General features: G+C 38.3%; 2 protein-coding genes across 2 annotated transcripts; both read right to left on the bottom strand.

Moving 5' to 3' along the window:
- Positions 1-3,448: 3,448 nt before the first annotated feature.
- On the bottom strand, positions 3,449-4,792 carry LOC113280796 (agmatine hydroxycinnamoyltransferase 1-like). Its single transcript, XM_026529376.1, has one exon. It carries the CDS (start codon positions 4,790-4,792, stop codon positions 3,449-3,451), a length of 1,344 nt encoding a protein of 447 aa, XP_026385161.1.
- A 10,208-nt stretch (positions 4,793-15,000) lies between these two features.
- LOC113278601 (agmatine coumaroyltransferase-2-like) lies at positions 15,001-16,518 on the bottom strand. The gene is made up of 2 exons (XM_026527409.1): positions 15,473-16,518; positions 15,001-15,367 (listed from the first exon to the last, which is right to left on the bottom strand). Exons 1-2 carry the CDS (start codon positions 16,469-16,471, stop codon positions 15,128-15,130), a joined length of 1,239 nt encoding a protein of 412 aa, XP_026383194.1. The 5' UTR covers positions 16,472-16,518; the 3' UTR covers positions 15,001-15,127.
- Positions 16,519-26,707: the final 10,189 nt, after the last annotated feature.

Raw genomic sequence — 26,707 nt, 5'->3', positions numbered from 1 at the left:
CTGTATGCGTCACAAAACCTCTGAGTCTTGTCGAAGGAATTTTCTTAGGCCGTCCCTTACCCATCTCATTGACATTGTTATCTACCACTGTCTCTGTTGGTGTACTGCATTCACTGTCACCATTAGAATCTGATATGATCTCTTGTTCTTTCTCCTTTATCTGTTCTTTTCTATTTTCTTATGTTCTTTCTATTGGTCGTGAAGAGCTTTCATGTATATCTTCACCACTTTCTGGAAGTTCACTTACACTTCTAGGTAACGGTAACTCCTCCACATCCCCATCATCACTCCAACGTGCTTCATTACTTGTTGTTGCATTGTTGGGAAGTTGTTCATATTTTATCTCAACATATGGGAACTCCAGTTCATAAAAATCCACATCTCTGGACACTAAGAATTGGTGTGTGTCCAAATCATATACTTGCCATGCTTTTATACCAAATGGATATCCAAGAACCACGCATCTTCTTCCTCTACTCGCAAATTTGTCACATTTGCTGTTTTGATTATGCACAAAACACAAGCACCCAAACACGCAAATGATCATATGGAGGCAATTTTCTAAACATAATCTCATATGGCGTCTTATTTCCAAGTAAAGGTGTGGGTGTTCTATTAATTAAGTACGCTAATGAACATTCTCCCCAAAATTTTATTGTCAAGTTAGCTTGAAATCTTAATGCTCTCGCCACATTCATAATATGTTGATGTTTTCTCTCAACTATTCCATTCTGTTGAGGTGTACCAACACAAGATGTATCAAATATTATACAATTAGACTTAAAGTACGCACGCAAATAATTAAATTCCGTTACATTATCACTTCTAACACATTTGATTTCCGTGTCATTGACGTTTAATAAGAGCAATAAATTTAAGAAACATTGATTCAACTTTTGTTTTATTTTTCATCAAATAAATCGAAACACCTCTTGAAAAATCATCTACTATTGTCAAGAAGTGGTGAGCTCCACAAGACGAAGGTGTCTTGTAAGGCCCCCATAAATCCAAATGAACCAATTCAAATAAACTACCAGCTTTATTCTGACTTAAAAGAAAACTACTCCTATGATGTTTTTCTCGAGGACATATATCACAAGCTTTATTATTGTTCCTACAAGAACCACTGACAGCTGGTATTTTCTGCAACACTTTCTCTGAAGGATGACCCATTCGGTGATGCCATAGCTCGTATGAATCCTTACTAACTGCTAACACTTTAACTGGAGGAACACCACGGAATAAATATAGTCCATCTTGTCTCTCACCCATTCCAATCACCTTCCTCGTCCATAGGTCCTGTATAACACATGATTTGTTAGTAAACTGCAAAATACAAAGAGACTCATCAATCATCTGAGTGGTTGAGATCAAGTTACAATTTAACTGAGGCACATAAAGGACATTATCACGCTTTAAACCACCAGGAAGAATAATGGTTCAGATTTTATCATAGATTGTTGTATTTCCATCTGGTAGACCAACATAACAATTTCTATTTTTCTTCACTTCTATCATGTCATCTAAATTACATGTGACATGATTTGTTGCCCCTGTATCCAAAATCCAGGAGTCACGATTCTTCTTACCTTGTAATTGTATTTTCGATTGTTTGAATTCAAAAATTCAAGTACTTGTTAAAGTTGAGTTGTTGTCACTCCAACTAATCCAGCTCCATATGCAGGTCCTGCACTTGTATTTGACTGTTGACTGGCTGACATACTCAAGTTATTTGCACGGACATGATTGGTGTTGTTATTTCCTCTTCCACCTCTTCCATATGCAAAACCACCACGACCAGAATTATTTCTACCACCACCCCTGTTACTTCTGCCAGATCCTCTACCAGAGAAAAACGCACCTCGTGGTCTATCTCCCCACCAGTAAGGGTATCCAATTATTTCAAAACAGCTATCTTCTGTATGTCCTTCTTGCTGACAGTGGTTACACACCTTTAAACTAGTAACCGAATTACCAGTATTTCCTTTTGGGAAAGGTTGAACTTTAAAAGCCATCACATTATCTTGTCCTTCTTTAGACAATGATACCTCTCTTATTCTCAAGCGCTCAGCACTCACTACAGCTTGGTATGCATCATCAATCGTTGGCAATGGATCTCTTGCCAATAATTGTTCATGAATCGAGCCATACATATTGTCTAAACCAATTAAAAAATAATGAAGATCATCTGCTTCTCTTAAAGTAGTGACTTGTGTTGCAATATCACAAGTACACAGGCCACGACTACATCTTGGTGTAATGAAGATAATCTGCTTCTCTTAAAGTAGTGACTTGTGTTGCAATATCACAAGTACACAGGCCACGACTACATCTTGGTGTTTTCATATATGTGATCAATTCATCCCATATTTTATTAAGTCTTTCAAAGTACACAGCACAGGTTCAGATTTTCCTTGCTTGCACTCACTCAGAGAAGATTTGAGTTGGAAAGTTCGGTTTCACTAACAACACAAAATCTATTCTTCAAGTGTGTCCAGAGAGTACTTGCATCATCATAATCTCCCAGTGTTGATCGGATAGAAGAATCTAAAGTATTTATAATCCATGAAACAATCATAGAATGTACATCACTCATTCCTCCACCTGATCAACATTTTCAGTAGGTTTCTTCACGATTCCATCAACAAAGCCAAACTTACGCTTTGCTTTCAAAGATCTTACAATGGCTCTAGCCCATTCATCATACTTAGTTCCCTTCAATATGATCGGGGTAATAATAATACTCGGACCATCACTTGATCCTAGGTGATAAACTGGATCTTTCTTCGTCATGTTTGACGTTTGTGGATCATCATCATCTTTTGCCATTACTCAAAACTAGTTTTAGGGTTTCTGTTTTTTTTCGGCTGAAAAGAAGCTTTAAAAATTTAGGTTAAAATCAGGCTCTGAGGCCACGTTGAATTCTTAATAAGATCTTATGTCCCTTTTCTCATTAATCTCAAACTATTTATATAGGTTACAATAGTCGGCATTGCCTTGACTCTGAAGGAATTCTTTTCCTAGAATAACTCTGTTTACCTATATATCAAATTCCTAAATCTAGAAAGATATATTCTCCTAATAATATGCCTCAAAAATAACATAACAACAACAAAAAATGTATAAAGTGTTATGCAATTAGCGGTGTTTCTTTTTTTTTCTGTCGGCCCTCCCAACCGTGATAGCGGTGTTCTAGTAATTGTATGTGGTATATGTGTCAACTATTGTCGATGGCAAGAAGTATTAGCAGGGCGGCGGTAGAGATGTAATAGATGGACCAACATGATTTGCACCTTATGAGTTATATTATAAATTGAAGTACATCAGCAATTTTGTATTATTCCCTCATTCAAATCGTTACTCGAAAAAAAAGAAAAGAAAACAAACTTCTCATGGAAGAGCGTTATCTGCTCGATCTGAGATAGCAACTTGCACAAAGCTATCTTAATTAGTCTAAGCAGAAACAAATTTCTTGGAACCGATCCAAATGTTGCTGAAACAAAGTTATATAGACATCTATGCTTCCATCACCATCAAACGAAGGAACTAAGTATGCTACACCCTCCCAAGCTCCAAATGATGGCATGAAAAGGTAAGGCTTTCCAAAACCAAAATCCACTGCGTGGAACGGGAATCCAAGCCAGCTATCTACCTCAACATTGGGCCACAAAGTTGGGACTTTCCAGCCTTCTTCCTCTAACCTCAAATCCTCATCCTGAATGTTAGTGCTTGCAAAGTCTATAAAAGATTTGAAGTAGTCCGAGTTCACCTTCCCTACAGATTCATGAATTACCTCGGCCGTACGACTCAAGGATTCATCCAAAAGCTCTTTGGCTCGAGATTGAGGAAATGCGGAAAGAATCAAATTACCAAAGTACTCATCTGGAACACAAGGTTTCAATCTTCTTCGTCCATTCACGGAGATCTTCATTTCCGTTGTTTGAAGCTCTGCAAGTCCTCGAACCCTAGTCATGGTTCTCCATAAATGAGCAACCAAGCTCTCAAAGGTGGAATAAGGCCTGCGTCCACCATTGACCATATCTGGAACTGAGGAGTTAGCCTTACTCTTAATCCTGGCAATAAATTCCGGTGTGAAATGTGCTCTATGTCGGACCACGTCATCTGCCGAATAAGGAGGTATTGGATCAATCAGCTCATTATTGTTCACCACCCTCTTTGCAACCTCAACATTTTTGTGGTCATAAGCGACTTTAGGAGGATCTCGAGGGACAAATATGTTCCGGTCGTGCAACGGGCGTGGGTGAATTTCTAAACCTCGACAAGCTTGACTCCAAGATACAGCGAATTGACTTGCACCAGCTCCATCAGCCACCATATGGCTTCCCGAAAAGAACACAACTAATGAACCACAAGTGAATCTACTGAGCTGAACTAGAGCCAATTCATCAATTCCCCTTTCACTTGGGTTTAAACTCGACAAGGTAGACAGGTTGAATGGAATAACCTCATCGACAGTGCAATCAGCGGTTGCTTCGATGAATCTCATACCTTTGTCATTTAGTAGTATCACACGCTCCTCGCCATTTTCACTTGCAGAAAACCTGCCAGCCCATTCTGGGTATTCGGCTAATGCCTTCCGTAGACCTTGTTCGAATAACATATTTGATGGGTTTGGTGGTTTATACACATATATGATCGTTGCATAATCATCATCTACTAACTTGTCAAAGACACTAAGCGGAACAAACTGATTAGGAACAGGTTTTGGTTCATCACCATTGTAAATTGGTCCTACTAGCTTTGAACTCACTATCTTAACTTTGATGGACATGGCTTATTTTTGAAAGAAAAATATTTGGGTAGTTGAAGAAACTTTGGTTTGAGTTGTAGTGCTTGAATATACTTAGCTAGCTAGATGCGGTTTTATATGTAGGAGGTTCATGCTTTCAATATAATGGTCTGTCTTAACTCTGACTTGCAGATGCAACGAAACATAAGGGGGTATTGATTAATTTTTGTTTTTGAATGGCCAAAGTAATAATAATTTTATAATAAAGAAAAGATATGATGCCCCAAGGGTTAGTATAAGCACAAAGCCAACACACCTAATAATGAAAAGAAAACAACCCTCCAATATACCGACCCGTCTTCAGGGAATTTATGCACGCATGTTAATTTATAGTATATCTACTATTCACTGGGCGATGATATCACTGTTGACCTGATTAGCTCATAACTGGTGCACTGACTGCACTCTCAAATCCTACTTAATGATCAAAGAGAATAAGTATTCGTTTGACTGTTAGCCAACTGTGTTCGAGAAATTCAGTTATTTCTATGAATTGTGATTAATTAAATGTGCTGCTCATGCATCTCTGAGCTACATATTCCTACAAGTAAATTAGTTGAGCTTTTTATTGGAAGTAAGAAAAGTAAATGAAAAATTATGTGATTTTAAAAGGTGAATGCAAGAGCATATGTTTTTGATTAAAGAACCACGTTTCCCTAATCACCTTCATCTCCGACATCACGATAATACTGTGATAAAATGTTTGGGTAATGATGCGAATGACCTGAATTTGAAACTCATTATCAATAAAAAAGAAAGAAAAAATGCTCACATTCATCTTCTTGGTACTATTCAGTTGAAAACTGTTTCTGTGGTGTACGTCGCATGCTAACGTTGCATTCTTTTTTAAGTCAAAAGAAAAAAACAATACTTATGATATGCTTTAGACTTAATTTGGTATTGCTGCGGTTTTTGTAAAAGCACTTTTCTGATGTGTGTTACTGTGCTGTGCTGTGAGAAAAAAGCAGTTAGACGTTTGGTAAAAATTTAATTAAAGTTAAAGCAAACCCTATCCTCTTAAACTTATACGGGACATATCTAATAGTATATTGTTGTGAGTCTCCTTTCCAGGTCATTGTTTCTGTTTTGTTAGGATTTACTTATGTTGTTAATTAGTTTTGCCAGAGTCTAATAAGATAAGTGAACCAACAGGAATTTAGGAGATTAGGTTGTTAGGATAACCTACACAGTTGTGTAGTTCAGGTCAGTCTAGAGATAAATAGCATTTGCTTTCTCTTCTTGTTACAGCTTGCGAGCTCGTTATTTGGTTAATATTATTGATTCAGTATTTTAGTTTAAACCATTGTCTCTCTTAACTCTTGGATTAGAGTTGCTCTTGGATTGGAGTGTATTCTCCTGTTGTTGCTGTTTTGTTTCGATTGCTTCAGCGTGCTATATCAGGTGGATTCAAAGCTACCGTTCGTTCCTGCTTCACATCTTTACTATCTATCTTAGATTCGGTTGAGGATTCCCATATAATCTAGGGTATTCAGGAAAGATGACGAAAACTGAAAACGATAACATGGAAACGGGCGCTGCGAAAGATCCTATGTTGGTGATGATTGAAGTTCAGGACCAAATCATCGCTGGACTAGGGGATACCTTACTGTCCCATACATAAATGTTGAAGGATATACAAGATTCAATGAAGGATTTGAAGATTGAGAAACCGTACCCTGCTGAGCATAATCAAGAAAGAGAACGACGACCTTACAATAGTTTTCAAAACCTATTGGGCCAAAAGTTTAACGCTAAAGGATATGAGAGTGGAGATCCCTATGGTTCGAGAAGAAATTTCAGAGGAGGCCCAAGCCGGACAACTAACTTCTTCGAAGAAGCCGGTGACTCTGGTTTTAGAAAGGTAAACCTTATACCAAGAGTTTCATGGAATGAGCAAGGCATCAATGAATATCGCAGAAGAACTGCTCGGGATGGGCTAGGGTTTTTAGAATATGTCTTTGCTCCTGATAACTTTATGGACTTTGAGGAGGTGGAAGATGTTATGCAAAGAAAACCTATGCAAGATCGAATTTGTATGAGAACTGACTTCCATAATCATATCCAGGATAACAAAAATCTCATGCAGAATCGTCTTAGGTATGAAGGATCGAGGAGGCCTGGACGACCAGCCATGAACGAGTGGGAAAAAGAAGATTTGGATGCTGATTTTCCTTGTGATGATGTCTATCAAACTGATGCAATCTATGGCGGAATCGACACCAGATCAGCATATAAGATGAAACTGGAAGTGCCAACCTATGACGGTAAGATCGATATTGAAGGATTTCTAGATTATATTTCTGTTGTTGAAGATTTTTTTGAATGCATGAAAATTCCTGAGTCCCAACAAGTCAAGTTGGTATCGTATAAGTTACAGGGAGGAGCTGCTTGATGGTTGCGACAAACCGTGCATAATAGAAGACTTAGGGGTGAGGCTGCAATCACGTCTTGGTCCCTGATGCGGCGCCTAATGAAGGGTCGATTTCTTCCTTTCGATTATGCTCAAAAACTTTTCCAAAGCTATCAACAATGTTCACAGAATAGAAGGCCAATTGATGAGTATACCGAAGAATTTTATCGATTGGGTTCAAGGGTTAATTTGCTAGAGACAGAGGCGCAACAAGTTTCGCGCTATCTTAGTGGTTTAGACCCTGAATTCAAAGAAGTTTTGTACCTTCACCCAATATCTATGGTGACTGAAGCCGTAAGCCTAGCTCAGAATATTGAGCTACAACCGAAGGTGTCAACAAAGGCAAATGGGGAACCAAAGCGAACCAGATCAGTATCACTTGAAACATCAACAGAATCGCCGACAATAACACCCACTTTTCAACCTCCGTCACCATTGCCAAGGGTTCCTACAGTTGACGCTTCTGCCGTGAAGAAAGGTAATAATCCTTATGCCAAACCAATGAGTGACATTTGTTACAGCTGTAGAATTCCAGGACATCACTCAAACGAGTGCCCCAAACAACACTAGTCAATGGCGGCGATAGTTAGTCTATAGAACATATGGTAAGCGAGGAAGATGAAGTAATCGAGCAAGTTTATGCAGATGACTTGGGGGTAAATGTTCTGGTGGTAAGGAAGGTGGTGCAATGTGAAGATAAGAAAGGAAAAATACTCCTTACCCCAAAAATAAGAGAAGAAACCCAAAGAAACAAATTGTTTGAATTTAAGGGCATTATTCTGGAAAAAGCTTGTGACTTTATTATCGACAGTGGGAGTACTGAGAATCTTGTATCATGGAAGCTTTTCTGAGAACTCGGTTTGCCAACGGAACCACACCCCCATCCTTATCGAGTTGGATGGATCAAAACCGGGTTAGAAACAAGAATTGAACGGGTCTGTAAAGTTCCCACTGCTTTTGGAAAGGTTTACCGTGAGACTATAATCTGCAAGGTGATAGACATGGATTCGTGCCATGTTCTTTTGGAGAGACCATGGAAGTATGATGTGGATACATTGTTTCGTGGCAAGGAAAATACTTATAAGTTCTACTGGAGGGGAACAAAAATGTTGCTGCTTCCGAGCAAGAGACAACAGGTCAGGGAGGAAACGGGAATGCTTCCTACTAAGGCTTTATGTGTTATCAATACTGGTTTCTTGTGGTGATCATATGTTTATGGATGAACAAGGTAAACTCGAGGCGAGTTTTATCGCAGTGGGGGAGCCTGATACGGGACGTATATAATAGCATATTGTTGCGAGTCTCCTGTCCAGGTCATTTGCTGTTTTGTTAAGATTTACTTATGTTGTTAATTAGTTTTACCAGAGTCTAATAACATAAGTGAACCAACAAGAGTTTAGGAGATTAGGTTGTTAGGATAACCTACAAAGTTGTGTAGTTCATGTCAGTCTAGGGATAAATAGCATTTGCTTTCTCTTCTTGTTGCAGCTTGCGAGCTCGTTATTTGATTAATATTATTGATTCAGTATTTTGGTTTAAACCATTGTCTCTCGTAACTCTTGGATTAGAGTTGCTCCTGTATTGGAGTGTTTTCTTATCAATATTTGGAGTGGATTCTCCTGTTGTTGCTGTTTTGTTTCGATTGCTTCCGCGTGCTATATAATAAACACAAACTCTCTCGAATCAGGAGTCATGACATTACTAATACACGCTTTTTCATGCTTCGCTACCTTACCAAAGCTGCCTGTCCAACTGTGAAAGAGCCGTGTCTAATGCCTACTAATGGAGAAACTCCAGTTAGGTCAACACACACATGTTTTCCATTGGTCCACCCAAAAATAAGAACATCTGCTGTCCTGAGTGCTTTGATCGGCGCCTCTTTCTTTGCTGAAATACCATCCCTCCATAAAACATCATATAATGTATCTCTCACATGATCATGTCTATATTTAAAACCAGGATCTACCTTACTTTGCTATTCAAAAATGGATTGTGGCGCATCTTGTTGCTCGTTTGCGCGCTATATTATTTAAAAAAAAAAGTTAAAGCTGATTAAAAAAACTATTAAAATGTGTTTGGTCAAAATATCAAACTCAAGCATTGTTGTTGTAGCAAATGACAAAAACAAACATATCTCTGAAAATAGATTTACTTTATTTTATTAGGCTTAAAAATAATTAATTTTTTATTACTGAATATAAATATGTAATATAATATTAAATTTCCTGGTCGCTATTATTATGATAAAGAGTATTACATTAACTAGTTGGAAGTCTAACAAGCTAAGATCCAACAACATACTATTATATTAATTGAACAAGTTGCGGTGCTAGCCTACCAGCGAGCCTCATGGGTAACCTAACCAAGGGAGCCGAAGAGGATGGTGGGGCTGAGATTGTGTCACAAGCAAACTAACTCTACCTTCCATGTTAATTCCTGTAATATTACGCCTTTGGGGACTCGAACCTAGGACCTCCTGAAACGCATGAAACTTTGAGAAACGGGTATAACCAGCTGAGCTAGGTGCCCGTTCTTTTAAAAAAATTACTTTACTTGATCATTTTTTTGATATATATATATATATATATATATATATATATATATATATATATATATATATATATATATTTATAATTTTCAAACAAAATATCAAACTAAAATTAATTATTTATTTATATTTTTATTAGTAACAAATTAAAAGAAATGTTATGTAAAATAATTTGAAAATAAAAACAATAATATTTAAAGAAAAAATTATACAAAATAAAAAATTGAGTGCATATAAGTTTAAGGGTAATTTTTTCCATTTATAAAATAAAGTAGGGATATAAATGATAAATCAAGCATTAAATTTAGGTGGGACCACAACTTATGCTTTTGTTGCTTTTAAAAGCTCATTTTCCTCATCTGTTAAAAGTTGAGGAATTTGGGAAGTGCTTTTGATAAAAGCACTTTAGTTTTCTTTTTACCAAACACTAGTTTTAAAAATTATTGACATATATAAATTTTGAAAGTGCTTTTGGAAAAATAAAAAAGCGTAACTAAACTCATCTTTAGAGTATAAATAATAAGCATTCAGAAAATTTCTCAGATTACACGTAACTTTTCCCTAATCTCGGAGAGGAACTCTGTTCCTCTAATAAGCTCTGCTACATACCAAGATCTCTAGAGTATTTTAGGGATGTCTACATTACCGGCCTACTCCTACTTACGAGCACAAACCATAGTTATTCCTCCAAGGTTTGATTCACATGTTGAATATTAATGGTGTAAGTTACTGCACAGTTTGGAGCATATTCTAAATGGATGTGCCAATGTCTGTTTGTACCCAAAGTTACTTTTAGGCACTAAACTCGATGATTTTATGTTGATGATGTGAAATAGGGTAGAAAACATATACAAAATAAATAGAGGAGAGAAAAATTTAACGTGGTTCGGCAAGCTGTGCCTACATCCACGGAGGAACACATACGTATTTTATTGATTGTAGGATACAATAATTTTTCCTGGGTTAGATAACCTAAAATCCCATGTCCTCTTAGGGTTTAGCATACATGTATTTATAGTGTTTATGTAACCATAATTCTGATATAAACTTGATATGCAAGCAACTTGGGAAACAAGACTCCTGGAAACTTCTGGAATCTTCTTTCACGGGCTAAGCGGTCTTGATTAATGGGCCTTCCGTGTATTTTGTACACGGTACAAACATCGCCCCCTCTTAACATCCAACTTGTTGGGGGTTAAGAAATTCCTTTATCCTTCTGCGTCGACCATTGATGACGTAACTCGCCCCCAAGCATGAGTATAGACATTACAAAGACGCCCCGAACTGTGATAACCTGCAATAAAAATTGCTCACGTGCTAGGAGAGACTTTTTGCCACGTGGTGGACTTGTGATGCTCGACAGATAGTCGAGTCTTGAGAGAAATGTCTTGTGTATGCTTTCGGCTGGGGAAAGGCTAGTTATTTGCTCGCAACGTAACAAGGATGAAGCGCCCGCTGCTCGGGGAGGATGGCTGTTGCTTGTGTTGAGTACGAGTCTTAGGACCAATATCGGGTATTGGGCTCGTGGTTCGACGAGACGTTGGACCAACATCGGGCGTTGGGCTCTTGGTTGAGACGAGACTTTATGCTTGCCAAGGTGCAGGTCTTTCATACTCGTTTGCAAGATGAGATTTAATGCTTGCGATAAAAGCAAGACTTAAGTGCTCACATGAAAAGTGAGGCTTTAGATGCTTGGGATGTGATGCAAGACTAAACATTGAAGGGTCTAAGAAATCCTCATCTCGAACTTTATCATATCGCTATCCAAGAACCTCGAACTCGATCATGTTGCTGCCCCAAGTGCATATAAAAGTTTCTCTAACACAGGAACTTTTGTTTCCATCTTGTAGGGAATTTAAAGACGATTCCAACGAGCCAAAAATAACTCGATTCGAACTTAAAAACGAAGAAGTTATTGAAGAAACACGATTTTCACGAAGCACACGTACATTTGCTGACGTGGCAGTGATGACTGTGCAGAATCGCTGACTGGAACTGCTAATTGCGATCCCCATTGCTGAGATGGAAGCACAGGGATAACGGATACCAACGAGTTTTATGACGTGGAAAATCACTAGATGCTGGCTAGTTTGCTGATGTGGAAGCTGAATGGATGCTGACGTGGCCAAACAGTCAGCGGTGAAAGATTGCTGACTCGAAAGTGTTGCCGTCTCAGTTCGTGCTGACTAGACCGTGTCTGCTTACGTGTCAACTTTTGACTGGATCGCCGTGATGGTGTTGCAACGGCTTGATCCGAACGGTCTGGCCCATCTAATGAAGTGGTTGGATCGATGGTGAATCAGACTGGGTTTACACATGTCGTTGTCTGATTATCTTATCTTTTTGTTCCGGTTTGATAAAACGAGAGTTGGATCGGAAGCTGGACTGTTTCTATGGATGAGATCTTGTGAATCTGACGGACCCGAGATGGATCAGAAGATGAACGTGGGTTGGATGAAGAATAAGTTTTCGTAACGCTTTCTGCGCTTTCGCGACGTTTTCTCCAACTCGTGCAACGCTTTCTGTAGCTGCTCGTAACAGTTTCTTCAAATGTTTCGCAACAGTTTTTTCAACCTCGCCACAGTTTCTTCAACCTTTGTAACGCTTTCTTCAACCTTCGTAACATTTTCTTCAACATTCGTAACGGTTTCTCTGAACCATAATCTTTTTTGTTTTTCTTTTTGCTTCTTTTTGGTGGAACCTGTACATGATTTCTTCCACAAGTTATCTTAATGGTACAACACGATTATTTTCACAAATCCCCTTAGTCGTCTCCAATGTTTGTACCCAAAATTACTTTTAGGCACTAAACACGATTTATTGGTGATGATGACACAAAATTAGGGATAAAAAACGATAAATAACAGAAACAAAGATTTATCGTGGTTCGGCAACTGTTTCCTACATCCATGGAGGAATCCCATAGGGAGTGATTTTATTGATGATCATGATACAATTGTATTTCTTCGGGTTTGCTAACCTAGGATTTTATATCCCTTTAGGGTGTAGGATACATGTATTTATATATTTATATATGTAACCCTAATTAGGTAAACTTCGTATACAAGCAACTTGGGCAACAAGACCTATGGAAACTTCTAGGATCTTCCTTCACTGGCTAGACCATCTTGTTAATGGTCCTTCCGAGTATTTTATACACGGTACAAATACCGCCCCCTCTTAACCTCCAACTTGTTGGGGGTTAAGAAATTTGTTTTTTTCCTTTGCGTCAGTCGTCGATGACGTAAGTCTCCCCCAAGCCTGAGTAGAGATATTACAAAGATTCCCCCAACTGTAATTACCTGCAAAAAATTTGGTCACGAGCTAGGTGAGAATTTTTGCCACGTGGTGGACTTGATGATGCTTGAGAGCTAGTCGAGTCTTGAGTAGAATGTAGTGTGCTTGAGGTTAGGGCAAGGCTTTTTGCTCGCAACGTAACAAGGCTGAAGTGCTCACTTCTCGGGCGGGCTGGCTGTTGCTTGTGTTGAGTACAAGTCTTTGCACCAATATCGGGCATTGGGCTCGTAGTTCGACGAGACTTTGGACCAATATCGGACGTTGGTGTCGTGGTTGAGAAGAGACTTTCTTCTTGCACAAGGTGCAAGTCTTTCATACTCGCGTGCAAGACGAGATTTTATGCTTGCTAAAAGAGCAACACTTATATGCTCACATGCAAGGTGAGGCTTTAGGTGCTTGCGATATGATGCAAGGAAAAATATTGAACGGTCTAAGCAATCTTCATGTCGAGCTCGATCATGTCACTATCCAAGAACCTCAAACTCGATCATGTTGTTGTTCCAAGTGCACACAAAAGTTTCTTGAATACAGGAAAGACGATTATAAGGAGCCAAAAATCACTCAATTCGGATTTAAAACGAAGAAGTTATTGATGAAACAAGATTTGATCGAAGCGCGCGTGTTGTTGCATATGTGACAGTGCTGACAGAATCAAAAGACTGACATGGAACTGCTGACTTGGAATGTGTTGCTGATGTAGCATTCGTACGGTGCTGACGTGGCGATTGACTGGAAGCTCACGTGGCACAACAGTCAGCCCTGAAGGGTCTGCTGACGTGGAAGTTGCTGACATGATCAAATTGCTGACTTGGCTGCTGACGGGACCATAGCGAAACTGATGTGGCAAAATTTCATCGTGGACGTGACAGATGCTGACTGTATTGGGTTAGCTGACATGTCAGTTGATTGGTTTTCTGACAACACGTGTCGCTTGCTGATTAGGTAGTCTTGGTTTAACCGGATCTTGGATCTGAACGAACGAGATTGGCTAGATGACCAGGAAAGTTTTGTAACGTTTCTGTAATTGTTGTATCTGTTACTGTTGTATAACGCTTCTGCTACTGTTTATGCAGCTTTCGCAGCAGTTTCTGCTTCTGTTTAGCAAAAGTTTCTTCAACTTCACAACAGTTACGTAAGAACCCTAAATTTTTCTTTTTTTTGCATGGAATCTTGTGAACGATTTTTGCTCCGCACCTTTCTCAATGGTAAAACACGATCCTTTTACACGAATCCCCTTAGTTGGCGCCAATGTTTGTACCCCAAAATTACTTTTAGGCACTAAACACGATGATTTGATGTTGATGATGTGAATTAGGATAGAAAACGTATACAAATAAATAGAAGAGAGAAGAATTTAACATGGTTTGACAAGTTGTAACTACATCCACGGAGGAACAGAGAAGTATTTTATTGATTGTAGGATACGATAATTTTTCCCGGGTTAGTTAAGCTAAAATCCCGCGTCCTCTTAGAGTTTAGGATACATGTATTTATAATGTTTATATAACTCTGATATAAACTTCATATGCAAATAATTTGGACAACAAGACTCCTGGAAACTTCAGGAATCTTCCTTCACGGGATAAGCGGGCTTTATTAACGGGCCTTCCGTGTATTTTATACACGTACAAACAGTGCCCTAATGGGTGCTTGTTTCTACTGCTGTAGAAACCAAATCAACACATCACGAGGGACAATTCTATAATCTTCCATTGGGCTGCAAAGTAAAACCTCTTGAATCATATATAGTGATGCTTTTTAATCTTATATATAGTGATGCTTTTTAATAGATTTTGCTTTCTCTATAGCTAGAACTATATAAGAAGGATGGTATTATGTATACGATAAATATTTTACAGAATATAGACCAACATGATTACCAACATGATTTTTATAATATAAATCGAAGTACTTCAAATCTGGTTTATCCCCTCGTACAAATTGTGTAAAAAAAAAAAAGAAAAAGAAAAAAAGAAAGAAAACTTCTCATGGTATAGAATTAATCATCTGCTGGTTCTGCTCTCACATACGGCAAGTTTAATTAGAGAGGTCTATATCTTAATTAGTTTACGCAGAAACAAATTTCTTCGAACAGATTCAGATGTTGCTCGAACAAAGTTATGTAGACATCTATACTTCCATCACCATCCAATGAAGGAACCAAATACACCACACCCTCCCAAGGTGCAAATGATGGCATGAAAATATAAGGCTTTCCAAATCCGAAATCCACGGCGCTGAATGGAAATCCAAGCCAGCTATCGGCCTCCAAATTGGGCCACACGGTTGGGACTTTCCATCCCTGTTCATCCAATATCAAATCCTCATTCTGCATGTTATTGTGAGCAAAATCTATAAAAGATTTGAAGTAATTTGAGTTCAACTCCGCTACAGCATCATGAATTACCTCAGCGGCATGGCTCAAGGATTTCTGCAAAAGTTCGTTCACTCGAGATTGAGGAAATGCAGCAAGAACCACATTACCAAAGTACTCATCTGGAACACAAGGTTTCAACCTTCTTCGTCCATTCACGGAGATCTTAACTTCGGTTGTCTGAAGATCTGTAAGTCCTCGGACCTTAGCCATGGTTCTCCATATATGAGCTACCAAGCTTTCAAAGGTGGAATAAGGCCTACGTTTTCCGTCAGCGGTATCTGGAACTGTAGAGTTAGCCTTACTCTTAAGGTTGGCAATAAATTCGGGTGTGAAATGTGCTTTATGATAGACCACATTATCTGCCGAGTAAGGAAGTAGTTGATCCATCAGCTCATTATGATTGATCACCCTCTTTGCAACCTCGACATTTTTGTGGTCGGAAGCGACTATAGGCGGATCTCGTGGAACAAATATGTTCCGGTTGTACAAAGGGCGCGGAGGAATCTTTAAACCTCGACAAGCTTGGCTCCATGCAACAACGAATTGACTGGCAGATGCACCATCAGCCACTATGTGGCTGCTGGAAAAGAACAAAACTAGTGAACCACAAGTGAATCTAGTAAGCTGAACAAGAGCCAATTCATCTAGTCTTCTTTCATTTGGGTTGAAAGTCGACAAGGTAGACGGCTTGAACAGAACAACCTCATCGAGAGTGCAATCAGCGGTTGCTTCAATGAATCTCATACCTTTGTCATTTAGTAGTATCACACGTTCATCACAGTTTTCATTTGTAGAAAACCTGCCAGCCATTTCTGGGTACTCAACTAAAGCCCTCCGGAGACCTTGTTCTAATGACATGTTTGATGGGTTTGGTGGTTTATACACATATAGGACCGATGCGTAATCATCTTCCACTACCTTGTCAAAGACAGTAAGAGAAATAAATGTATTAGGAACTGGTTTTGGTTCATAACCATTGTACATTGGTCCTACTAGCTTTGAACTCACAATCTCAACTTTGATGGACATGACTTGTTTTTAGAGGAAAAATTTATGGGTAGTTGAAGAAACTTTTGTTTGAGTTGTAACTCATGAATATGCTTACCTAGATGTGTAGTTTTATATAGGTGATTTAATCCATGCTTTCGATATTATGAACTGTCTTTCTGAACTCTGACTTGCAGATCTGACTTAAGAAAATATTGGGTATTTGATTATTTTGAATGGCGAAAGTAATAATTTTACAAGGAAAACCGTACCAAACAAACAACTTCGCCTAATTCAAAGAAACAACCCTCTAACGGTGCTTCAAGAATTCAGTTACTATAGTGAATTGTCATAGGTAAATATGCTACTGCATAAATCTATGATCCACATATTTATATGAGTAAATGTTTTCCTTTTCCCGGCATGATGGTCGAATATCTGTGATTCTATGTATCTTTCGTGTGGAATCTCCTGGGTCCGTGTCACCTGTCTATATTTGCTTTTGGATACGGACGTTGGCTTACAACGTCAACAATACTGGTAAACTTGACACTTGACTATATGTGTGGTTTTTGATTTATATATATTTTTGGTACATATTTGTTTTTTTGATAAGCTTCCTTCCTAGAGGTGTAAATTGGGCTGGACCAGCACGTTTATGGCGCAACACAGCACGGTACACCACGTGACCTAGCGTAGCACGGGAACAACACATTAGCTTAGTGTGTTGTGATGTGCCGGAAAAATAGGCACACCGGCACGTGACACAACACGACATGACATGGGAAGAAAGCAAGCCAAATCATGCATAAAATACTAGGTATTACATCATCTTTTTTGAGTCCTTATTTTAGCCAGTTTTTGATATTTTATTTTCGTTATGCTGATTAATTTCTATAATAATATTATAATATTAACTAAAATATCAGAAAATATTTACTTTAGAAAATATAAAATAAGTGGGCAGGCACGCAAGGACACGGCACATCATGATTGTTTTTAAGGCACAGCACAGCACGCCATTTGATATGGGATGTTCCCAAACACAACACAGTGGCTAGTACTTGTTTCCTTTCAATGGAGCTGGCATATCTTTTCCCATCCTAAATAGAGAGTTTTGTTATATTTTGGATTTTTAGAGTTTGGTTATGTTTAGTAAGAGTTTGGTTTTAGGGTTGGGTTCAGTTAGAGCTATAAGTGTTTCCCTGTTTTCCTCTTGTAGAGCCGTTTGGATTAGCTCATTCTTTTGATATTAAAATTAATCAATCAGTTGATTGTGATTAAACCATTATTTCTTTCTCTTAACTCTTGGATTAGAGTTGCATATCCTTTTGTTTTAGCTCATGGATTATACATGTTTAACTGTTTTTAGTAAGTTCTTTATTGCTTCTCATCTTTAATATCTATCTTAGAAACGGTTGAGGAGTCCCGTATAATCTAGGGTATTCAGAAAAGATGACGACTACAGAAGGTGTTCATGGAGAAAATAATTCCGATAAAGATCTTATGATGATGATGATTGAAAGTTAAGACAAAATCGTTGCTGGGCTAGGGGATACCTTAGTTTTGTATACAAAAGTCTTGAAGGATATACAAGATTCATTGAAAGATTTGAATCTTGGAAATCATACCATGTTGATCATAACCGGGAAAGAGAACGGCGTCCTAATAGTCGTTTCCAGAACCAAAGATTTCTTTCGAAAGGATACGATGTAAGAGATCTTTATGGGCCAAGAAAAAATTTCAGAACAGGTCCAAGTCGTGCTCCTAATATTAGGCTGGTGATACCGCTTTCAGAAGAGGAAATTATATATCAAGGGATCCGTGGAATGGGTCAAACATCAATGGGTATCGGGGAAAAAAAATGTTCGGGATGGCCGAGGGTTTTCAGAATATGATTTCGCTCCTGATAGCTTTATGGATTTTGAAGATGTAAACGATGTCATACAAAAGAATCATGTGCAGAACCGTGTGGCTTGTAGAAGCTACTTCCACAATCCTTACCAAGCCAACCATAATTTCGTGCAACGTCGACATAGATTCGAATCAAGATCAAGGAGGCATGAACGACCAGATCGGAATGAGTGTGAAGAAGATGATTACGATGCTGATTTCCTCCACAAAGACACGTCTCAAGCTAATGCATTCTATGATGGGGTCAATAACACACTAACATACAAGATGAAGTTGGAAGTGCCGATGTCTGACGGTAAGATTGATAATGAAGGTTTTTTTGATTATATTGCTTCAGTTGAGGATTTTTTTGAATGCATGAAAATTCCTGAAACCCAACAAGTCAATTTGGTTTCATATAAGTTAAAGGGGGGAGCTGCTTCATGGCGGCAGCAGACAGTGCACAATAGAATGCTTAGGGGTGAGGGTTCAATCACCTCTTGGTCTCACTAGATCCGGAAATCAAAGAAGTTTTATACTTTCATCCAATATCCAAGGTAACGGAAGCCGTGGTCTAGCTCAAAAGATTGAATTACAACCCAAGTTGTTGTCTAAAGCGCCCGGTGAGTCGAAGAGAATAAAGCCAACACTAGAAAGTCCAACTGAATCTCTACCAATACCATCCACTTTTCAGACTCCACCATTACTAAAGGTGCCTACGATCGACGTTTCTGCACTCAAGAAAAACAACTATCCTTATGCGAAACTTTCGGGGGACAAGTGTTACTGTTGTATGCTTCTAGGGCATCACTTAAATGACTTTCCTAAACGACGACCCGTGGATTAATCGAAGACGACAAGACTACAGACTCCAAACTAATTGAAGAAGATGAAGATGTTCATCATGTTTACTCAGATGAAGCGGCACATGCTGTTCTAGTGGTACAGAAAGTACTGCAAAGAGAAGTTAAGAGTAAAAAGGTACTCCTTGCTCGTAGAATTAAAAAATAACTAAAAGAAATAAGTTACTTGAATTCGAAGGCATTATTTTATAAAAAATTTGTGATTTTATTATCGATAGCGGGAGTACTGAAAATCTTGTGTCGTGGAAGTTAGTCTGAGAACTTGGTTTGCAGACAGAGACCCCATCCTTATCGTGTTGGTTGGATTAAAACTTAGTTAAAGACAAGAATTGAGCAGGTCTGCAAAATTCCAATTGCTTTTGGAAATGTCTATCGTGATGCCATCATCTGCGAAGTAATATACATGGATTTATGTCGTGTGCTTTTAGGGCGTCCTTGGAAGTATGATGTGGATGCTTTGTTTAGGAGCAGGGCGATTACCTATGAATTCTACTGGAGAGGATCAAAAGTGGTTTTACTGCCGACTAAGAAACAACAAGTTAGGGAGGAAAAGGGAGTGCTACCCAATCAGGCTCTAGTTGTTGTTGCTGTTAACACTCATGGTGATCATATGGTTGTCAATAATGGAGGTAAACTCGGGGCGAGTTCAGTCGCAGCGGGAAGCCTGATATGGGACATTCCCAAACACAACACAGTGGCAGGTACTTGTTTCCTTTCAATGGAGCTGGCATATCTTTTCCCGTCATAAATAGAGAGTCCAATAAAGGGAAGATATTCGTATTCTTGTTATGTTTTGGATTTTTAGAGTTTTGTTATATTCAGTAAGAGTTTGGTTTTAGGGTTTATTAGGGTTCATTTAGAACTATAAGTATTTCCCGTGTTTCATCTTGTAGAGTAGCTTGGATTAGCGCTACGGGAAAAACAGTGATCAACTACTCTCGAAAAGAGTTGTCATACATCTACGACGACGTTTATCGATAGGTTGCATAAGGGAGGAGGGGGGTTGTAGAAAGTCCTCAAATCTATACAACTCTTCAGATAAAGTCGTAAACATAGTTGTAGTTTAGTTTTGTAAAATGCTTTTGTCAGTTGTCAAAGTCTTTCGAAATTTGCTCTTAATGCCTAATACAACTCTTACATGGATTGTGAAAATAACTCCTACACTACACTTGTTTGGGTTGTAGAACATTCGTCGACAACTATGATTACAGTTGTATGTCAGTTCTTGGACAACTATGGGAAGAGTTGTGTATCATTTCCTTGAAAACTTCTATTTGAGTTGTAAGTCACTTATTTGTCGACTTTTCATAGCAGTTGTGGTTATTTTTCATTTGTGAAAAAAAATAATGAAATTGGTCACAGTATTCAAAATATACCAGCATTCATTTAAATGTAAATCATTGAAATATGACAGAATTCAAACACTTAAACCAATCTAACATCTCAAGTCTGTAAATTATTATAACCGTTCTTACTTGTGAAATTATCAACAATTTACAATGTAATCATTCATCAGATTGAGACTCTAACAAGTTATCTTACACGAGAAACTCCAGCAACACCATCTTCTTGACCTAGCTACTGCAGAATTAGCACCAACAATCCTCAGATGCTCGGAACGCCATCACCTGCTCTTGTTGTGAGTATCTAGATGCAACTTATTCAGTCATTCCACCTGTGCAAAGCTCTTTGCAATTCAGGGCCATAACCTCAAACCAAAAGCCTACAACATACACAATCAGCACCCATCAATGTCATCCATTCCTTCTGATGCAGGGCATACTACAATTCCAGAAGATTCCTCTTAAAGGTTTGGCTTCCATGGTTTCCTAGTTTCAGTCTTTCTTATTTTTAGGATTCTTTTAGATTTCCTTTTAGTTTTCTGTTTCCTAGTTTAGTTATTCTTCAAGCCTATATAAAGGCTAGATTAAGTCTTGTAAGAGCTATCTATTACTCAATCAAATTATTAAACACAAAACTTATCTTTCTCTTCTTGCTTGAATTCTCTTCTCTTCTTGCTTATAGCAATCTAGTATTGCTTTCTTTTACCTTGTTCCACATTAGTTGGTATCAACCGCTTCGTTTTAGGTTTTCATCCTATAACTTGATCCTTTACATCGCTTCCGCAACACCTTTCAATCCTTTTTTAGTTCCTTTTCGTATACAAAAAAAAAAAAAAAATGACTGCTCAACCAGTTACTCTAGCAGCAATCGAAGCTCTCATCAAATCTCATACCGAGATTTTGGAAAAAAACATTACTGAAGCTCTTGAGAAGTCCATGGAGGACAAATTAGGGTTAAGAGATACCAAGCTTGAAACCATGCAGAATCAACTTTTGAAGGTTGCAAAACATATAAATATAGATTTGGATATGCCTGAGCTTGTAGACTTAGAAGGAAAAACTAAAGAAGATATACTTCAGTTTTTACAGAATGATGAAGTACCTGAAGATGTATTGCGTACTTTAAACATTAAGAAACCGTATGAAGGTTTCATAGGTCATTCAAAGAAGAAGATAGTTTCTCCTGCACTTGACAGTGATGATGAAGATGAACGTGAGAACGATCTAGAGAAGAATTGGATTGAAGAACGACGTTTAAAAACTGGTCACAACCCTTACAGTTATTTACCAGAATATCAACTAAAAGCCGATATTCCCAACTTCTCTGGAAATTTTCGTATTGAAGAACTAACTGATTGGTTCTTTGAGGTAGAATATTTTTTCGAATTCATGGAGGTCCCTGAAGATTCTAAGGTTAAACTTGTGAGATACAAACTCAAAGGAGGAGCTGCAGCTTGGTGGGATAAGATCTGTGATGATCGTAGAAACGCTAACAAACCGAAAATACGTACTTGGAAACGTATGAAAACTTTGATCAGGGATAAGTTCTTACCTAGAGACTTTATGCAGCAACTTTTCATCAAATTACAAAACATTCAGCAGGGGGTACGAACTGTTGAAGAATATGTGTCAGATTTTTATAATTTGGTCGCACGAAATCAACTCAAAGAATCTGAAGAACAGTTAGTTGCAAGATTCATTGAGGGACTGAATATATTAATACAAAATGCTATGACTCATTCAGTTTTTACTATGGTCGAAGCTGTGCAACAAGCTATTAAGATAGAAAATCGTCTTATTCGTTCTTCTAGGATTTATCCATCCAGACAAGGGCGTTATCCAAATATTTACAGGGGTACCAATTCATCTCAAAAATTTTCTCCAGATACTGTTTTGAATATTCCCAGTCCTCCTTATGATGATGTTAGCCATTCACATCGACAACCTAACCATATTGTGCCTTATACTCCACCTCTGGCTACACCTATCTTAGCCAATCCAGTTGATCTTCAGCCGGGTCAGCAGTCTCACTCTCTGCAACCAACTCCTCTTACTACAGGGAATCGGTTTCATAACAGGCAACAACAATTTCCACCGCAACAGCGAGCTAATAATGTTTATACAAAATTTCGTGGAGATAAGTGCAATAAATGTCAGCAATCGGGGCACACTTCTAGTGATTGTCGGAAATTCAATGCTTTGATTGGTGAACCTCAGTTCATTAATGAAGTCACTGGTGCGCTTAATGAGTTCGAAGATGAAGACTCACCTGGTGATGACGACGAGTTTGTTGGGATGATTCGTCCATTATTTCTTACTCAAAAATTCAAGTCTCAGAGACACAATATTTTTAAATCAAGATGTTATATTGGGGGTAAAATCTGCAAGATGATAATTGATAGTGGCAGTGTGGATAATTATATTGTGATCACGTAGTTAAGAAGCTTGAACTACCAGTAACTTCTCATCCAGAACCTTACACTGTAGGATGGGTTAATGCCTCTAGCACACAGAAGATTACTCTTCAGTGTTATGTGTCATTCTCTTTTGAGGGTTATGAAGACACAGTTCTATGTGATGTCATTAATATGACGGCAACCCATCTTCTTCTTGGCAGACCTTGGCAATACGATCTTCACGCGGTTCACAATGGATTCGAGAATACTTACACTTTTGTTCATAATGGGAAAACCAAGGTTCTTAGTCCATCCAATTCCACTTCAAACTCTTGTGCGCAGACTGATGCTGTCGTAGCCACTGTTATTCGTTCTTTGCACCCACAACATTCTTTACATTCCCATGAAGATTCTAAGCCTATGATTGAGTTGCCTGCAAAGGTGAAGCCCTTATTATTTCAATATAATGTTTTATTTCCAGATGAACTACCAACTGCATTACCTCCTTTACGGAATATTCAACACTGCATCGATTTTATTCCTGGAGCCTCTTTACCAAACCAAGCACACTATCGCTTGAGTCCTGCTGAGCATGAGATATTACAGGGACAGGTAAATGATTTACAAAGGGTTTGATACGACCTAGCAACAGTCCTTGTGCCAGTCCTGCCTTCTTGGTTAGTAAAAAAACAATGGATGGAGGATGTGTATCGATTGCAGAGCATTAAATCGCATCACCATTCCTTATAGATTTCCGATCCCGCGTATTGATGATATGATTGATTTACTGTCGGGCTATTATTTTTACTAAGTTGGATTTACGCAGTGGTTACCACCAAATACGCATTCGAGGTGGAGATGAGTGGAAAACAACATTCAAGACACGTGAAGGTTTATATGAATGGCTGGTCATGCCATTTGGGTTATCTAATGCACCTAGTACTTTTATGCGACTATGAATCAGGTTCTCCAACCCTTTCTCAGTAAATTTGTTATTGTCTATTTTGATGACATACTAATTTTTAGTCGCAGTGAGCCAGAACACCTCCAACATCTTTCACAAGTGTTTCAAGTTCTTGCTGACAACTCTTTATATGTTAATTTGAAGAAGTGTACCTTCATGGCTTCTTCAGTAACATTTTTGGGATATGTGATTTCTACTGATGGTATTCATGTCGATCCTTCTAAAGTTCAAGCAATTGAAGATTGGCCAGTTCCTACTTCTATTCGTGATGTTCGTAGTTTTCATGGTTTGGCTTCTTTCTATCGAAGATTTGTGAACTTTAGCTCTATTTCTGCACCTTTGACTGACTGTCTCAAGAAGGAGAAGTTTGAGTGGACGGAAGCAATGGATAAAAGCTTTATTCTTCTTAAAAAAAGCTTTGTACGGCACCAATTCTTGCACTTCCGAATTTCAACAAGCCTTTTGAAATAGATTGTGATGCATCTGTTGTTGGTATTGGTGCAGTATTATCACAGGAGGGTCATCCAATTGCATATTACAGTGAGAAGAATTCAGATGCACAAAAGAAATGGTCTACATATGAATTAGAGTTATTGGCTCTTGTTCAATCTCTTAAGCAGTGGCATACTTATCTTATACATAGGGAATTTGTTGTCAACACTGACAACCATGCTTTGAAGTTTTTGAATACTTCTGCTAAAGTTAACAGAATGCATGATCGATGGCTTTCCACACTCAACAAATACACTTTCTCCGTGAGACAAAAGTGGCAAATTGAATCAAGTTGCTGATGCCTTAAGTAGAAGAAGTCATCTATTAACTACAATTCGTAATGAGAGTTATGCATTTGACTATATCAAAGACATTTATCCAGAAGATGAAGATTTTGGCAAACTATGGGATCAATGCAGTTCTCAAACTCATGGGGTTGATGATTTTCTTATACAAGAAGGTTTTCTTTTTAAAGGGAATCGATTATGTATTCCTCAAGGGTCTTTACGTTTACATCTTATGCGAGAATTACATGGCAGTGGTCTTGGTGGTCATTTTGGGAGAGATAAAACCATTGCCCTGATTGAAGAAAGATATTTCTGGCCATCTTTGAAACGTGATGTACAAAAGTTCGTACAAAAATGCATGGTCTGTCAGAGAGCAAAGGGTACAATTCAAAATACCGGGTTGTATACTCCTTTACCAGTTCCTGATGCACCTTGGGTTGATATAAGTATGGATTTTATACTTGGTTTACCTCGTACTGCTAGAGGTAATGATTCTGTTATGGTCGTAGTTGATCGTTACTCTAAAATGGCTCACTTCGTGGCTTGTAAGAAATCAACTGACGCTTCTAATGTTGCTTCTTTGTTCTTTAAAGAAGTAGTAAGATTGCATGGGGTTCCAAAGTCTATCACTTCTGACAGAGATACCAAATTTTTGAGTTATTTCTGGAAAAGTTTATGGATGCGCTTAGGCACAGTTCTACAGCACAACTTCACATCCGCAAACTGATGGACAGACTGAGGTTGTTAATAGATCACTTGGGAATTTGATTAGAGCTAAGTGCCTGGATAATAGTAAGCAGTGGGATGTGTTATTGCCACATATGGAATTCGCTTTCAACACTTCTGTGAATCGTTCTACTGGGAAAACTCCATTTGAGATTGTGTACTCTAAAGTACCTAATCATACTCTTGATTTGGTAGCCTTACCCACCACACAGAGTACAAACACTGCAGCCGACTCTTTTGTAGACAAAGCAACTGAATTACATAATGAAGTAAAATCTAAACTGGAGAAGTCCAATTCTAAATATAAAGAGGATGCTGATAAACACAAGAGGTTTAAAACCTTCAAGGAAGGGGAGCTCGTGATGATACATCTAAGAAAAGAGAGATTTCCAGTGGGTACTTATAACAAAACCAAGATGAAGAAATATGGTCCTTTCAAGGTTTTAAAGAAGATCAATGATAATGCTTATGTTATTGATCTACCAAATGATTGGAATATCTCCAACACATTTAATGTTCAAGAGATTTTTACGTTTCATGGTGACAATGAACTTCTGGTTTGTTTGGACAACTCGAGGACGAGCTTTACTCTAGAAGGGGGGACTGATGCAGGGCATACTACAATTCCAGAAGATTCCGCTTAGAGGTTTGGCTTCCATGGTTTCCTAGTTTCAGTCTTTCTTATTTTTAGGATTCTTTTAGATTTCCTTTTAGTTTTCTGTTTCCTACTTTAGTTATTCTTCAAGCCTATATAAAGGCTAGATTAAGTCTTGTAAGAGCTATCTATTACTCAATCAAATTATTAAACACAAAACTTATCTTTCTCTTCTTGCTTGAATTCTCTTCTCTTCTTGCTTATAGCAATCTAGTATTGCTTTATTTTACCTTGTTCCACATTACCTTCATCACCAGAAGTACCATGAACATCAACAACAAATCTTCAACTGCAATAGCAGACCCATTGAAACAGTATCAATCTCCATCTGAATATCACCAGCTTCACATCTCCACCTCCTGAGACCTAAACATACATCTAAGCATCCACATCTGCATCTCCTCCATGAGTTCAATATGACACTGCTTCATCACCAACATCATTCCAACATATCCCCTTCCTGCCTGCATCTAACACTTGCACACACTCATTGTATCAACACAACATTAGAGCCTGAAATACAACTCCCTAGCCATCGGTTCATCAAAAACCAGGCCATCTCTAACAGTTACTTAACTGCAACATAACCTACTCCAACCTAGCAATTGCACACAACCTGCAAAGCACCTATCTCTCACAACAAGGTCACCAGAAACAAC

The sequence above is a fragment of the Papaver somniferum genome, chromosome 5 (genome assembly GCF_003573695.1).
Source record: "Papaver somniferum cultivar HN1 chromosome 5, ASM357369v1, whole genome shotgun sequence".
In the NCBI taxonomy this organism is placed as follows: domain Eukaryota; kingdom Viridiplantae; phylum Streptophyta; class Magnoliopsida; order Ranunculales; family Papaveraceae; genus Papaver; species Papaver somniferum.
The sequence above is the reverse complement of the archived record's forward strand: the minus strand, read 5'-3'. Positions and strand labels throughout refer to the sequence as shown.

Coding starts and splice junctions, on each gene's coding strand:
- LOC113280796 (XM_026529376.1), bottom strand. CDS start 4,792: ATGTCCATCAAAGTTAAGATAGTGAGTTCAAAGCTAGTAGGACCAATT.
- LOC113278601 (XM_026527409.1), bottom strand. CDS start 16,471: ATGTCCATCAAAGTTGAGATTGTGAGTTCAAAGCTAGTAGGACCAATG. Junction 15,368..15,472: donor CCTTGAGCCATGCCGCTGAG/GTAATTCATGAT, acceptor TTGGATGAACAG/GGATGGAAAGTCCCAACCGT.